Source organism: Labrus bergylta, chromosome 10 (genome assembly GCF_963930695.1).
Source record: "Labrus bergylta chromosome 10, fLabBer1.1, whole genome shotgun sequence".
Taxonomy (NCBI): domain Eukaryota; kingdom Metazoa; phylum Chordata; class Actinopteri; order Labriformes; family Labridae; genus Labrus; species Labrus bergylta.
Window position 1 is genome coordinate 20472930 of NC_089204.1, and position 16148 is coordinate 20489077.

Here is a 16148-nt window from a genome sequence, read left to right on the forward strand (position 1 = left end):
GGAGGAGATTTCTTCACATAAATTCTCGTTCTGCCATTCAGAGCCCTTCTGTGCATCACTACACCTCTCAAACACCATCCCTCTCCCTTCTCCACCTTTTTCTTTCACTGTCAGTTGAGCCAACTGGCCTGATTAGAGAGAAAGAGAGAGAGAGAGAGATGTGAAGGGAATGAGAGCAAGCTGGAGCAGGAGGGTGTGTGTATGTGTGTGAGTGTGAGAGAGCGAGAGAGAGAGAGAGAGAGAGAGAGAGAGAGAGAGAGAGAGAGAGAGTGGACGGGGGTTGCCAGGGGGAAGGCGTTGCTTATTACACCCCTCATGTATTTTGCAGGCTTAGTCAAATAACATGTGAACAGGCAATAAAGACTGAAACAGTGAACTAAATTATGCGCATGCTCACGCACACACACACACACACACACACACACACACACACACACACACACACACACACACACACACACACACACACACACACACACACACACACACACACACACACACACACAGGTAATATTAAACTGAACAAATGTGGCTCACTTTTTTTAAGTCATTTAACAAAATTAAAATAATAGAACATTTACTTAACAGACCATTTATCAGTATTTTTTTATCAGTATTACTTCAAATGTGTTTAAAGATGCTGCCAAGGACAGACTTACTGAGAGAGAGACTGAAAAGAAGGGACCTTCTCTGTACAGTGTGGCGGGACAGATACTGATTAGAAATAAAACTGCCAACAAATCACAAGGACAACTAAGCCACTGTAACTTTGATAAATGAATGTTGCTTCATGCTTATAAAGGATTAATTTTAGGTCTTTATATATAATATAACAATGAGTAAGGCAGTGGCTTGGGACTAAATTTGTCCTGAATATACAAATAAAGATTGACTGATTGATAAGACACACTTTTTCCCCTTATTACCAAAAGGGGACCAAAAGACTACACAGACCGAAGATCAACATCTTTCTGACAATTTAAGGAACAAGTATAACAAAAAGTCTTAAGGTCTGTTACTTTAACATCATTTCAAATGTGTTTTTTTCCAGGAGGACTATCAGGCTTGAAGGTTGTCTGACTATCAAAGTGGGGACCTTCTTATCATACTGTACTGTAACTGTCCGTACCTGTTCATTCATTCTATGGACAAATTTGCACACACACACACACACACACACACATACACACACACCACCCACATATACATTAAGATATAGTCTTAAACAGTAAAAGGCTACCTTAACTCTAGCCTCCTCACAAAAGGTGTTGTTTTTTCAAATATTTATAAAAAAAAAAAAAAAAAAGTAGAACCACATACAGAGCAACACAAAAATGACTCTCCCAGTGTGACACCCAACACACTGTGAAACACAGTCCCATTTACAGCCTTGTGTGATCCTGAACACGCCTGACATGCCCACAGAGAAATTTATAATATTTTCCTCGGGTGCAAATGAGATTCATCTGCACCTCTAAACATATCTCCGCAGCGCTTTTATTAAAATACCGCCAGGAAAAGTGTCAAGTTGTGCAACGCCTGGTCGCCGACACATTAAAACACACACATACACCAATTAATTAACACAAGCACACATATTGCATTCAGGGAACATGGTCAGTCCTGCCTCCTTCACTCTGGTTTCACACCCGTGAAGATTTCATTTTCACAAAATGAATAATTCAGGGTAACTCCCTGGTTGGCACTGAGAGAAAGGGGGATGAAGGTAGAGGAAAGGAGAAAAAAGGAAAGAAAAGAAACAAAACAAGGGGACAGAAATGGGAAAGGAGTTCATAGGAGAGGAGAGGAAAGGGAAGGAAGAAAGACAACTAGAAAAGGAAATCAGTTTAAAGAAAAGAAAAGAAAGGCACTGAGAAAATGGTAAAAAGCAAAAAAAGGCTATAAAGGAAAAGGGAAAAATGGAGAGAAAGGAAAAGCGAGCTAGCGATTATGAAAGAAATGAAAGGAATGAGGGCTAGAAAGTAGGGGGGGAAGAGAGAAAATAAAGGAAATGTAAAAAGAACATAGAGAGAAGATGAGGAAGAAGGAAACAAAAAGGAAAATGGACAAGGGAGAGAGAAGAGAGAAAATTAAATGATAGGAGAAGAGGTACTCTGACTATTCATGAGGAAAGAAAGATTCAGGGTATTTCATCGTCTCATTTAATTGTTTTTCTTTAATTGAGCGTTAAATATTTAAGCGTGTAACTTCTTGTGGGACCTCTTATATGTGTCCATTCCTCACCTCTGCTCTCACCACCAGCAGTAAATCACTGCCAAGTCACTCTGAAAGGATCCAGCACGCTGACCACAAAGAGCTTTTGACCTCAATGCTCATAACCTCATCCCATCAAAGTCCAGTTTTTTCCATTTGATGGCACCTGAACTGTATGTTAACAACAGTACTCTGTGGCCGACACATCCACCAACACACAGACAAGCCAAAAAAAAACTAAACAAGGAAAAGTTCATTTAAAGACATTTCTTAAATAGCTGCTAGACAAAAAAAAAAAAAAAGAGATACAGTGGGTAACACTAGCTGGGAACAAATACTAACTAAATACCATGGATCTGACATTATGTAAATGATTCAACAAGGTGATAAACAGAAAATTTAAAAAAAGAAAACTGTCAAACATCTTCTTATTCAAGCTCATTAGATGTAAGAATCTGTAGATTTTAACAAAACTCACAAAAACATAATGATTTTTTTTTTTTTGCTGGTGGATGTCTCACTGTCCAATAAACTATTCAATCTGACAAATAAATAACAATCCACTGCAGCCCTATTATCAAGGATGGTAAGACTGATGGCTGGCAAGATCATGACAATTTGTCTTGAGTGTTGTGACAACCACTACATTAGAAGCACAGAAAGTTTTGTTGTACAAATGTGAAATGACAATAAAGGCATTCTTTTCTATTTAAGTTCTTATCTATTGTGACAGTTGAGTGCTACACGACCCTCAAGTTGCTCCAAGAACCAAAAAGTGTCTGCTATACTTTCCATCAACGGAGCATTTTATTGGATGCGACAGTGCAATTTGTAGTTTTTTTATTAATAATTCAAACTGAACCTAACTTTTTGTCAACCTCGTAACAGGCAAAGAGGTGGAGCTGAGGCGGAATTACTGGGTTCAATTCCCGAGAAACCCAGAAGCTACTCACTAAAAAAGCTTTTCGCTATGCTGAAGCTAATGGGGATCCAAATAAACAAACACGCCCCTAATTTTGCACGACTCTTATTTTTCATAAAAGCAAAACAGATATAAAAATAGTTGTAAAAAAAAAAAAAATCCTCCCCCGTACAGTATGTGTTGATAAAGACATGAACTATTCAGGCTGAATTCTTTCTTGTAACCAGGCTGTAAACATGTTAATTTCTGCTGTCTGCTGGCATTTTAACACGGGTGTGTATGTGATTTACAGGGCTTTTGCAGCCAGCCTCAAGTGGACTCCTGGGGTACTGCAGTTTTTTACACTTCTGCATGGGCTTCATTTTCCAGTGGAAGCACTGCAGGCCTTAACGCGGCATAGTAAGTATTAAACCTTGCAGTGTGAAGGCAGCCGTAGAGGCATCAGTATAAAACAGGAGCATAACCAGTTTCCTAACAGTACCTTTAAGATAGCCAGCAAAATAACTGGAAAACAATAGCAAATGATTTAATAAGCAGATATCTATAACAGTGTTTCAGAAGGCATGGTTGATCTCAGCCAGCTTTGACCACCCACTCTTGGAGGAACTTGTTCCTCTCCCTGCTGAGTGGAAACAGGTCTGACAGGGTAAAAAGCTCTACTTGTAAATTTCCCTTTGTAACACGTGTAATTTATGAGCATAGATTGAACAGAACCTTTTCAGCACTTTTCCAAATGGCTTGATACTTTTAACAACCAGATATCTATTGCACTGCTTTGTAATGCTTTCTTAAAGCATTAAGATTACAGTCACATGTTTCCCTTGTATGTTCTGTTTGTGTTTTTGCCCTTTAATGAAGATCAAATTTCCCCTATGGGGCAGTAAAGATATCATATGGACAGCATTAAAATGACTCAAGTATTCCTTCTGCTATAATCAGCTCCTTCACTTGCTTAAAGATGTTATAACATTATGTAATCTTCTGTCTGGCCTTCTCAAATCTAAAACTGTCTTACTGCTTCTACGGCGGTCTATCTAATCAAAAAGATCTCACCGCGCTATCTCTATTTCTTAGTCGGGTTGGTTGGGTTCAATCCCCTCCCATCTTCCCTTATTTTCCTGCAGGCGGGCTCTGTTAGCCACAACCGCGGTCATGAATGAATGTGCTGAGCGGAGTATGACGTTCATTTTGAAGCATATTTCTCCCATTACCTCCGACTTCTTCTTCTCCCCCCAAACACACACTCTGCTCTCTTGAGTGACGAGAGTGTCAAAGCCAAATCATTTCCTAGCAAAAAAGAAGTTTCTACAACGAGAAACAGAGAAACTGGGATACATTTACAAAAAAATGAAAAATGAAAAATAAAACGATTAGGAGAAAATAAGGGACTTTTTTCACTCATGAAGAAAAAGGAAATCGCTGTCTGATACTGAATCTCTGAAATGGGAACCAACCGACGCCACATGTGCCAAAAGAAAATTGCAGCCATACAGACACACAAACACACACTTTCCTAGACTCAGCTCGCTTTGATGTGTTAGGATATGCTGGTTTAAAGTTTTTTTGTCATTATATCCTTAGTACTACTCAACGCAGGAACTTGGATGACTCTTGGATACTTTGGGGAAGAGAGAATCATTCCAGTGTTTTAAAACATCTGATCATTCAATGATGCATGTATTTTTTTCTTATAGTTGCAATGCTTAACCGTGTCAGTATAGTCATGGCACAGAAGAAGAAAATGGTCCATAGCATGACAACATCGCAACACATCTAATACTATGGGCTGAATACCATAGTATCTCAAATTACTTCAAGTGTTACTGCTTCCTAACCATGCACCACAGCTGTTAGCAAGGGTCCATATCCTAATTCATTATAACATTAGCGCCACACATGCAGGCTAAGAGGATTATTTTCTTTGACAAGAAAATCTGAATGACATAAATGCTGTACAAATATCCCCTCATTAAACCTTTTTTAGATAATGACAGATTGATGCTACAGATAGATCAGGGGCTACTGCAAGCTCAACATGCTCACAAACAAGAAGGCATTTTATGAAGCATCTGACTGATTAGCAAATTAGGAATGGCGCGTGTATTAATTAAATACCATCAAATAATACCTGACCATATCCATGTGCCCATTGCACATTGCTATAGAGTAGTTATGCTTAACGGTACACCAAAGGTGGGAATAATAAAGGGTTGTATAAGGCTAAATCAGAGCTGTAGCAAATATCAAATACATGCTACTTATCTTACCTGTTCACAAAATCATCCATACTACAGAAAAGATGTTCAATCCATCCAAAACTGTACAAGGTTTGGAGCTGATTTAAAGCGATGGAAGCTTTACCAGGCCTCTTAAATTGAATATTTTAGCACAGTGACTGAATGTTTTTTTTTAATCTTGCAATCAGGTGCCTTTGTCTGTTTCTAACACAGTTGCTCATCTTTTGCAAAGATGATTCAACAAAAAATGATCCCCCCCCCCCCCCAAGTCTTTGGAAGTCCTCCAAATGAGAGCCTGCGGTTATTATCGATGCACAAAATTAACTTCTGCTTCAAGAAGGCGAACAACACAGGATTTCACAGATTGGAAAAGGAGAGGCTTTAAAAGTCAAAGGCGCATTTCATTTGATAATCATGTCTACCCCTTGCTGTTCTGTAAACATCACAATTGAATCCAATGGCAGTACAACTTTAGGTTGTGGCACTGGTTAGCCATCCTATGAAGTCAGAAGGAAATGATATATGTTTCACTGTGTGAGTGTCGAACAGAGTGACTAGCAGCATAACAACAAACAACCCTTTTACTGTCATCCCAGATTAAGGCCAAAGTTTGACCGTCAGTCTACGATGCAACACTGACTGCTTGTCTCATCTCCATGGACAGTCCAAGGTTGACAGACAGCTGTATCCACCCTGTTTCCACTCCCCCACCAGGAAAGCAATAATCATCATCCATCAGGAGCAGGAATGTCTCTTTCCCCTCTCTCTCTCTCTCTCTCTCTCTCCCTTCCGTAATCCCTCACTCAGTGTAACAACTGCCTGTAGCTTTGACCTGGTCCCGTTAATACATAATCTGCCATCTCCAGAACTAATATGCCATAACCTTCCCCCATCATCACGCTAGGCCTATAGCAAGGAAGGAAATTGCGGCTAGTGTGTCACGCAGGGTAAAAACTGACCTGAGCTGGCATCTCAACGCCTGGCCGGAGTCCACGAAAGGGAGCCAACAGCCTCTGCAGGGTGAAGGTAGAATAGTGGAGGTCTAACTGTAACATCTAGAGTGATTATGCTGGTGTGGGGGATGGGGAGTGAATCCTAGTTAGTCATATAGGCGGGGTCTTGCTCAAGGGTATTCCAGCAAGCATCAAATAGACTAAGGACTACCATCTAAATTTACTCACTGCTGTAACAAATGAATTATTTGAGGTTGTCAGACTTGGAGGAAGTAGCATAAGCTCAAAACAAATTGGATTTTAAGTAATGGAAAAGGGGCTTTTGTTGCTTTTACAATTTCATTCTTTCATCTGACAAAACACCAATGTGGAATTTTAATCATATTTTTATGTTTATAAAAGGCCTTGAATATTTTCCTTAAGCAAGAAAAGCCCCGAGATTTGTATTAATCCCATATGAAAATGAGTGAATAATTTATCACTCTGTCTTCCGGATTCATTAGATTTGCTAAACATTTTGTTAAAAAAAAAAGAGCTAGCATGTAAATATGCAGGCAGCATACTCTGACAACAGGCTGACCCTTTAACCAGAAGCAAATCTGCCTACCATCACCAAAAGCCATGTTGCCTAGCAACATACAATTTAGGAATATGCTTTCAGAGCAGCTTTACGCCTGTGTCCATTAACAGATGAAATTACCGAAGCAACAAATGTCAGCTCCATGCAAATAAGGTCTTCTCTGCTGACTGTGTGTGTTACAACAATGTGATGTGTAAATCTTTTCCAAAGCATGTGTCTGGAAGAGCAGCAGTGTGTTTTGGACAGACAAGCAATGGAGATATTTTAATGTCTTCTTTCTTGGGCTTTAAAATCATAGAGAGGACAACGCAACTATCTCTAAAAATTCGCTTCCGTCTGCATTGCCACCTTTAAAGTCTATTTGAACCTATACTGGCAGTACTCAGAGACTCACAGAGAGAGGAAGCTGGTGAGGATGTAATGAGAATATCTGTGGATTAGTGCAGCAGTGGAAATGGAGGATCTGATGGATTAACCCCCCTTCTCATTACAACCTGCACAGAAAATGACACAATCATACATCGGCCATCAGCACAGTAATTCGATTTTATCTGTCCAGTGAGACTGCTAGCCTGTTAGTAAGTCCTGTTGAACGAGTCTTGATGGAGAAATCTGTTGTTCTTTCCCAAAATGTCTGAGACATGCTTATGTCAGGTCAGGGTTGTAAAAAGGGTTTTAAATACAATGTATAACATCCACTTACTAAATGCATTTCATTTTAAACAGGAGCTGTAACATAAGTGTAGGACACAATCCAATTAAATTCAGCTTGCAAACTAAAATGTTCTGCAGTCACTAAAACAATACATTCATGTCCTTTAAAAAACAGTTCCAATGAAAGTATAATCCTACTGGGAAAATCTGTTATAGAAAAAACAAGGCAATGACAATTGCTATTTGATGCAGGTTAGTGGTCCACCTGGACTGCAGCACTATTGCGTGAAGGATGTGCAGCAGGAGTTGCTGTGAAGCCTTTCCAGGCTACTCTGATGCACCCTTATTATCATAATGCAATAAGACATCCATGTTTACAACAACAGGGGCTAGGGGGCTTCGGGGAGATGGTGTGTGGCAGAGCAGAAAGGACTTCATCAAAAACAGCTGCAGTTACAATGACACCACAGCTTAAAAGCTACATACAGCAAATGCTGCAATCACAATTAAGGGACTTAATGCATGCTGGGTTGTTAAGGCAGATTATGACTTTAAGAAGTGTCCAGCACATTATTTACTAAGGGGCATAACAAACAACCAATAAGAACTTAATAGGGAAAAATCTCCTCAGATAATGCAATCATGCATACTGTACACAGATGCACACCATTGCAACATACATTTATGCCTGGACACCTCATGTCCACAGGTATTACTGCTCACAATGAATCAAAAGATGTCAAAGGTCAAAGATGTCTTCATTTGAACTGTCTGCACATGAATACTGCGACTGGCAGACAGAAACAGGAAGAATGTGCACAGTTGTTTTCATTTCAAAATGTCTTTAAAAGGGTGCTGACAGCTATTATTCCCAAATCATCCATATTGCACCTCTTCAGTGCCATTTAATGTTGTCTTTAATGGGGTAATGTGTCATTCTGACAAGAGAACAACTTTGATTACTGAAATAATAAAAGACTTCAAAGTGTTTGGAATTCTGACAAATCTGGCTCTCAAAAATAAGCAGACAGGAAAGTGGAATGCAAGTATAATTTAAGGATCGAATGCAGAATCCAAAAGTAGGGCAGGTTTGGAAAGTTATCCTTCACGGTTTAATCATAATCCTAAAAACAGATTTGAAAAAGAGATCTGCTGCAGCATTTGGATTTCATTCAACTGTCCTAGATAAGCGGAAAACAAGTACATCATCTATCTATTGTTGATGTAACAAGATCCAACACAGACCAGCAAACAGCATGACAGCTCTGACCAGGTAAAATGGTTTCACTGAATACTCATAACATAATTATTATGCTTGGACTTTCTCTAGGTCAAGTATCATGCATCATAAATAAGTGACCACTTTAAGCTAAATATACCTTGAATATGCCTCAATTTATTGATGTCTGCACCAACCACAACATAACACAACTCTAATTACTTGACAAAAATGCTATGCAAATACCAATCATTCATCACAATTAAAGACAGACATGTTTAGTTCAAAGAAATGACTACAATCTCATTGACTAAAAATGTCTCTTTGACAACTTGTGAAAGGATGAAATGATTCTAAAAAAAAAAACCCAGCAGAACTGCTTTGAGGAGCTTGTCATCAAAATTAAAGAAATGGGAAGTGGTGACTTACATAATGTTTGCCAAAAATGCTCTGGCCCAAATCCTTTTCCTTATCTATTAAAAACATATGATTTATCCAAGAAAAAGCAAGAGCGAATGTATCAAAAAAGACAAAAAGCAGATGATGGGCATGAAAAGATAACAAAAAAGATTTACTTGTGTCTGGAGATGCCATAGTGGACACAATGACAGGTGGACCCGTGCGACGACTTAGCTTCTGGTTAGCAACCAGGGCACCTTGGCTGGTGCCAGGTGGTCCCATAGGGACAAGGGCGTTGTCAGATGAAGGTCCCCCACCCTTACGTATCATCTGAGGACTTGGGTGAGGGCTGTGCATGGGTGACAGTGGCAGTAAGTTCCTGTCCCTCTTCATCATGTCCATGGGCACTGTGTAGTTGGTAGAATATGCTTTTGGTACCTGCTGTGGTGGCTGTGGTAAAGATGGCATGGACACAGGCATCTGCTGGGGCATACCTGGCATGGAGTGCATAGACCCTGGCATTGCAGGCATTGACCCCGTCATCTGCTGTGGCATTATCTGCATCCCCTGCATGGGCATCCCAGGCATTGCCATCCCTGAAGAGTAGGCAGACATGGGTCTTTGTTGGATAGGCATAATGGCTCCAGCATATGGCCCTGGGGAGCGAGGCGGTTGGCCTGGGTAGCCACCAGAGGCTTCCAGGAGGTGCTGAGAAGGAGCACTGCTAGGCCTTCTTCCCATTGCCTCTCCCATCCTTGGGGAGATGGTGTGCATGGCCCCAGGGGTCTGCGGGGGCATCAGTTGTGGGTCAACTGTCAAAGCCTGTGAAGGGTGTGTATGATGGTGTTGTTGCTGCTGGTGATGGTAGACATCTGAGCGATGGCTGAAGCTATTAGAGCGGCCTCGCATGGGTGTTTGAGGTTGGGAGGGTGCTGGTGTAGCTTCAACAGGCCGTTTGCAGTTGTGCACCAAGCGAGATAGCACACGAGCTTGTCCGAGGTTTGGGGCAACGGTGCGAACATCGTTTTCCTCCATTACAGCTAGCATGCTAGTAGAGTCAAACCCTTGGTGGATAACAGAAGAGATGGTGCTCTCAGACAAGCCTTCATTTCGCAGTAGGGCAAGGAATTCTGGATCAACTGTTCTCTTGGGGTCCACAGGCAATGGCGTCTGTGGGGCAGTCGGAGGGAGAGCAGGAAGAGGAGCAGGAAGTGGAGTAACTGGGGGTGGAGGGACTGTAGTTGGGGCTGCCTGCACAGGTATAGGTGCAGCTGCAGCCACTGCTATAGTCTGCATTGGAGCAGGTGGAGCGGGAAGAGGAGCTACCATAGACAGGTTAGGGTCAGCAACTGGTATGGTAGGTGGAGGTTGCTGTTGCAGTTGAAGTTGCTGTTGCAACTGATCTTGTTGAAGCTGCTGTTGCTGTAGCTGCTGTTGTTGCAGTTGTTGTTGCTGTATCTGCTGTTGTTGCAGCTGCTGTTGTTGCAGCTGCTGTTGTTGCAATTGTTGCTGTTGAAGTTGCTGCTGTTGTATTTGTTGTTGCTGTAGTTGCTGTTGCTGTATCTGCTGCTGCTGTTGTAATTGTTGCTGCTGTTGTAATTGTTGTTGCTGTTGTATTTGCTGCTGATGTTGGGCAGTGTATGGTGAAGCTGTCTCTTGCCTCATTATCATTCCTTGACTGGCAGGATCTACTACTAGACAGGTAGCAGCCTGTTGTTGTGGATCCAGTGGGCGGCCGTTCACATCAGTATAGACAGACTGACTGGTCAGAGGTGGAGGCTCACTGGCATAGCGAGGAGACGCATGCTCCATACCATAATGAGCAGGAGATGGGTCTCGAGAGGGGATGCGCTGTTGGCCATCTGGTGTCATTTTGGCAGCAGTTACAGCACTAGGTTCCCTATAAGCCCGATTCAACTCATGAGCGGTCGGCGGAGGTGGAGCAGGTAGAGGTGATGAAGGGGGTTGTGGTCCAGCTCTCCCTCCCTGAGTTTGATCCCAAACAGCACGAGTCCCAGGAGTCATCCCAAAACGAGAACCTGACCTACTGAGTGGATGAGGATGAGTTGGCGGAGGCTGCTGTTCTGGCCGGTAAAAACCCTCAGGTGTCCGGGGAGTCATGGCTGGGTCATGGGAATAGTAGTCCGGGTGAGGAATGGATCCTCTGTGAGCCATGGATGCACGTTCGTAGTGGTTTAGATCAGGGACAGAGCTCTTTCTCAATGCCCGTGGATCGTGTCGCTCTGCGTAAAGAGAATCTTGGTAGGAATATGGGTCACGTTTTAAATCCAGTTCAGGGTGCTGCACTCCTGGTGGAGGCTCGTACCACCCTCCTCCCTCTCCGTATGACAGAGAGCTCCGTCGGCCAGCTACTCTCCCCTGCTGCTCGTAGACACTCTCAGACCTGTCCCACTGCCCCTCATTCCCCCCTAATGTGTCCCAACTGTGGGAGCGACCAAGACTCAACTGTTTGTTGGGGACAAGCATTGGCAAAAAAGGAATATGCCAAAGAAAGTGTTAACAGAAAAAAAGCACAAAACAAAGAAAACGCTCTGCTTGAAGTTTTGTTCTTAAAAGTTCTCTTAAGTCCTTGTGTATTGTAGCTGTGGAACAGAGAGAGGGAGGAGGAGAACAAGCAGAAAAGAAGATGAAGCAGGGTCTACTGTTCACCTGATATCAGGTTGTAATATTGTAAGTCCGTACTATCGGGTGACTCCTCCTTTGGCTTTGGTCCTTGAATAATTAATCTCTGGTCATGCTGGCTTGTTGTGCATGAGGAAAAAGGATACCACACACAAACACGTCACACCAAACTAAACCAACAGTGGACACAGCAGAGGCAGCACAGCTACTCCATGAAAGACATAGTAACAGGGAGCATGCTTGAGATTGCCACTAAATGAAAAAAAAAAAAAAAGACAAAAACGAAGGGAGGGGATAGGTTGGGTTGTAGGTTGGGATGGGCTTTTACTAATCCAACAGGGTTTATCTCTCTCCTTCTCCGGGACGTTTTACTCGCTCTGCCGATTGCTATGAAGGATTACAGCCAAATAAAGCCTGTTTAATTCCACTTCCCACTATGACGTCACGTGAACCAGATACAAGCAGATCTGGTGATGATGATGATGATGATGATGATTATGTTGCTGATGATGATGCCTACGAATAGAGTCCAAACCCCAAACCCCTTACCCTCGCATGCGCATGAAGAGTCACCTACCTGAGGCTGTTGGTGATGTATTGTCGTCAACAGGTTTCAATTTTTAGTTTGCCAGATTCACAGCGTGGGGAGGGGAGGCCAGGCAAGGCAAGGCAAGGCACAGAGCTTCATTGAATACAAATGAAATACAGTTCTCTCTGCTAAGTCCCATGTGCTGTCAGTAAACATCAAATCCACACTGATTGGACACTAATCCTCCAGGCCCCATGCCTGCAGCAGAGCCACCAAACAACTGCTGCCCAACTCACTGAAATGCCCTTGATGCGCCCCGCTCTCCTCAATTACAGATCACTACAACCTAACCGGCTGTGTCTATGTTGACTGGAGAACATTGAAAATTACAAGACATGGGTTGCATGGAGATTGCAAAATGCAATCCACCTACAAGTTTGTCCCATTTGCCCTCCCAATGAAAATCATTTCAAGCTATAATCCACAAAATGTTGATGTTACTGTCTGTCTTGTAGAATAAAAAATACAACAATGTAAAATGCATCACTCAATCTCAGTTGTTTGTATCTGTCTCTGTATGTTGCGACACAAAGTTAGCATTTTATGCATTTTGCTTTCAGAAAAAATGGTGCACCCCCCCCTCTTTTCTAAAGCTCCTCTGATCTCCTTCCCTTAGACAAGTGGCATAATCTGGATTTGCCCCTTTGCAAAGAAAAGTAAAACACAGGGGGAGTGGGGAGTTTGTGCATCTGTGTATGTGTGTGGAAAGGGAGGAGGGGTTCATTTTGTGATGACAGTTAATCCAAATCACCTACAACCTTTGCCTTACAACATGCTCGTTGAAAAACACAACACAACGAGAGCTCATCTTACTTTCTTTCACATTTGATAAAAGAAGGTCTGCTTGTATTTAAGATAATAAAACAACCAATAACAACTTTGTAAGACTCAATTAACTTCAACTTGTTCAGCTGTCAGGGGGCCATCATGGGGGAAAGAAACGTTTGATATAATTCTACATTATTATATTAACATGGAACCATGAATCGGTAAATTTACAATTAGTTATTTAGTTTAACCATGGTAATGTTCAACATATGCCTCTAAGGGTTAACCTAACTATGTAGCTGACTGCATGTTCTCATTTCATGTTACTCTGAAACCTGATCCCTTCTGCAGAGGATCCCTGATTATTAATGCATGGAAACAGCTGTAAAGTGAGGAAGTGTCCAAAATCTAATCTCAGAGCTAACCACAGTCGGGGTCAGCAGTACGCATTTTACTAGACTATGAAGCAATTCTTGTTAATATCAGCATATTAAAGTTCCTGTTTTCTAACGGAGGGCCTGTTGATACTGTGGGGGCATGACGCTGTCTGCACTATCTTGTTTAATCACAGTTGTGTAATTAGAGTGAGAAGAGATCAGAGAGGGAGAATAGTACTCTGCTGTTTTCACAAGATGACAGGGAAGAGCTGATGACGGTGGCTCCGAAAAACCAATTTTGAGATGACTTGAGAACTTTTTTCGCTTTGAGTGAGGTCAGAGGAACATTTAGTCAGCTATATGTAAAGCGGAAATTAAAATGGGAAGGAGAGGAGGCAAGTGCGAGCACTCGAAGTGATCTAATTCACCGTAAAAGATGAATTATTAAATCAAAGCTGCGTATTGAAAAAAAACAACAACATTTTTGTAGCCAAATAAAATTTTATTTTAAATGTTGCTTTTACAAAGTCAATCTAGTTTTACAGTCAATGCAAGTTTAGATGTCATTCATCACCTGGAGGCACATAGTAGCTCCTGTGTTTTTATTCTGAGTTTATGCATAAACCAACACTCCATACAGAAATGTATACCATTCCTAATTAAAAGGATCGGCCAATCAATGTAATTCCAAGGTTAACTGTCTCTTTTTGAGACTTCAGCGTAACCACTTGGAGTTAGGAGAAACTGTTCAGAGCCAATACACACACACACACACACAAACACACACAAACACACATATCTATGTCGAGAGCAACGGCCTGTAGAGTACATGTGATCCTCTGGCTTTTTTCCCCACATCCTCATCCACTCCTCTCATTACTACTTCTAGCCCAGCTCTCGAGAGACTCCGGCTCTCGCTGCAGCAGATCACTCATCCCCATGAAGTCAACTTCAAACACAGTGTCGGGGGCAGAGGTGTGTACTCAGAGTTTGCCGCTCTAATCCTGACAGGAAAGTAAATCGCAGAGTTCTGTTTGTCTCCAACTAAACAATGTTTGACTTTCAAATTCTAATGTTCCTCCATTTGCCATACTTGCCAGACTGTGCACACAACTCCAGCTTCACTGTAACAGAGGGATTTATGGAATTAAGCTGGGGATTTTGGAACAAATATAATACCACCCCAGCAGAGGCTTATAAAGACCTTACATTGAATAAGTCTTGACTGGTGGAAATTTCAAAATGGGGAAAGTATAGAAACCCTGATTTAGGAATGCGATTGTGTAATTCACACAGTAACACAAGAAGCTCGCGGCTGTATATTCTACATTGACTTTTCTCTCAGAGTTCTTTGCCTCCACATTGAAGTGATAAGTTGTGTCAGTCAGCATGTCCTTATGTGTAGAAACTGGCTGAGAAACAAACACAGAAGCTAGGTCATTTAGTCGTGTGAAGTTCAACAAAAAAGAAGAGTTGTGCAATTAACTGCAATTAATCGTTACCGCAATATATGCATTGTCAATAAGCATATTGCAAAAGTCTGAATTTATCGCAATAGATAAGGAGTTTCATGTCATCAAGCTATACTTTATTAATCAGCATGCATTTATTTGAGCAAATACATGATGGCCTCTGTATAATGGAAATGCTTTCATACCATTTTCATGCAGTCAGATGAAGATAGCTATAAGCTATCCACCAATGCAGTTGTTACTATGCCTTGATCTCTCTTTTTTATGACTGTACAGTGTCTTTGAGTTCTGTTTGAGTGCTTTAAAAGAAAATAACATTTCTTTATTGTTATAAAAAAAAAACGAGATTCAGAGTGGCTCAATAGCGGTGTATGCAGTATGCTGCACCACCCCTTTTTTATTTATTGAGTAAATTATTGGTAAAGCAGGGGTCGGTAACTTGCTCGCCAGCAATAACATCTGACCCGCAAGATTATTTTGATTGTGAATTTTATTCATCTTATTATTATTTTTAACAACAACGCCATGACAATCAGTGGCAGACACAAACATCGAAAGCAGCGCTGCAGACGGTAGACAGTGCCTGGTGCTGAAGCAGAGCACTGCCACTCTTAACTCTGCTCAGCTCTGTTGACAAATGCAGCTCCCGGGGTGCTGCGTTCAGCGGGTAAGCAGAGTAGAGAGGGAAGAGCGAGAAACGGAAACTAACACACAGGGTCATTGAACTTTCCATAACCACAAACTTCTGCTTCCAACCAACACAATAATCTGTTCGGCTGTGGACTGTTCCCACTTGAGTGATCTTTGCAGGATCATCACATAGTTAAATGTGTGTTTTGGTTAGCGGCAGGGGCGGGACTTAAATACCACAGCTTCACCAGCCAATCTCGGGAAGACTCTGGCTCCAAACTACCAAATGCAGCATGTCAGAGCTTGTCACAGGGGGGGGGGGTTGTTTTGGTTTCAACTTTGTACAACAAGAGGAGGTGAAGACGAATTGATAAGTACATCATTGAGCTATGTCAGAAAATACAAACTATCCCTTTAATATAACAAACCAGCAAGAGAACCAGAGGTGTGTAACTTCATTTTTCAAGTGCGTGCATGTTTTAAACTAAATG

At 41.7% G+C, this 16148-nt stretch overlaps 1 protein-coding gene across 5 annotated transcripts in view; it reads right to left on the reverse strand.

Annotated features, from left to right (window-relative positions):
- The window catches only part of LOC109987906 (C-terminal-binding protein 2), a 68062-nt gene that overhangs the window by 24851 nt on the left and 27063 nt on the right, over positions 1-16148 (reverse strand). For 2 of the 5 annotated variants that reach the window (XM_020639181.3, XM_065959429.1), the window contains exon 1: positions 9355-12014. The exons of 1 other annotated variant lie outside the window; for it this stretch is intronic. In XM_020639181.3, the coding sequence (XP_020494837.1) occupies positions 9355-11665 (2311 nt within the window). In that variant the 5' untranslated portion in view covers positions 11666-12014. Of the gene's footprint in view, positions 1-9354; positions 12018-16148 lie in introns of those variants that run through there. 2 more of the 5 variants (XR_010667029.1, XR_010667030.1) reach the window with 2 other exon arrangements.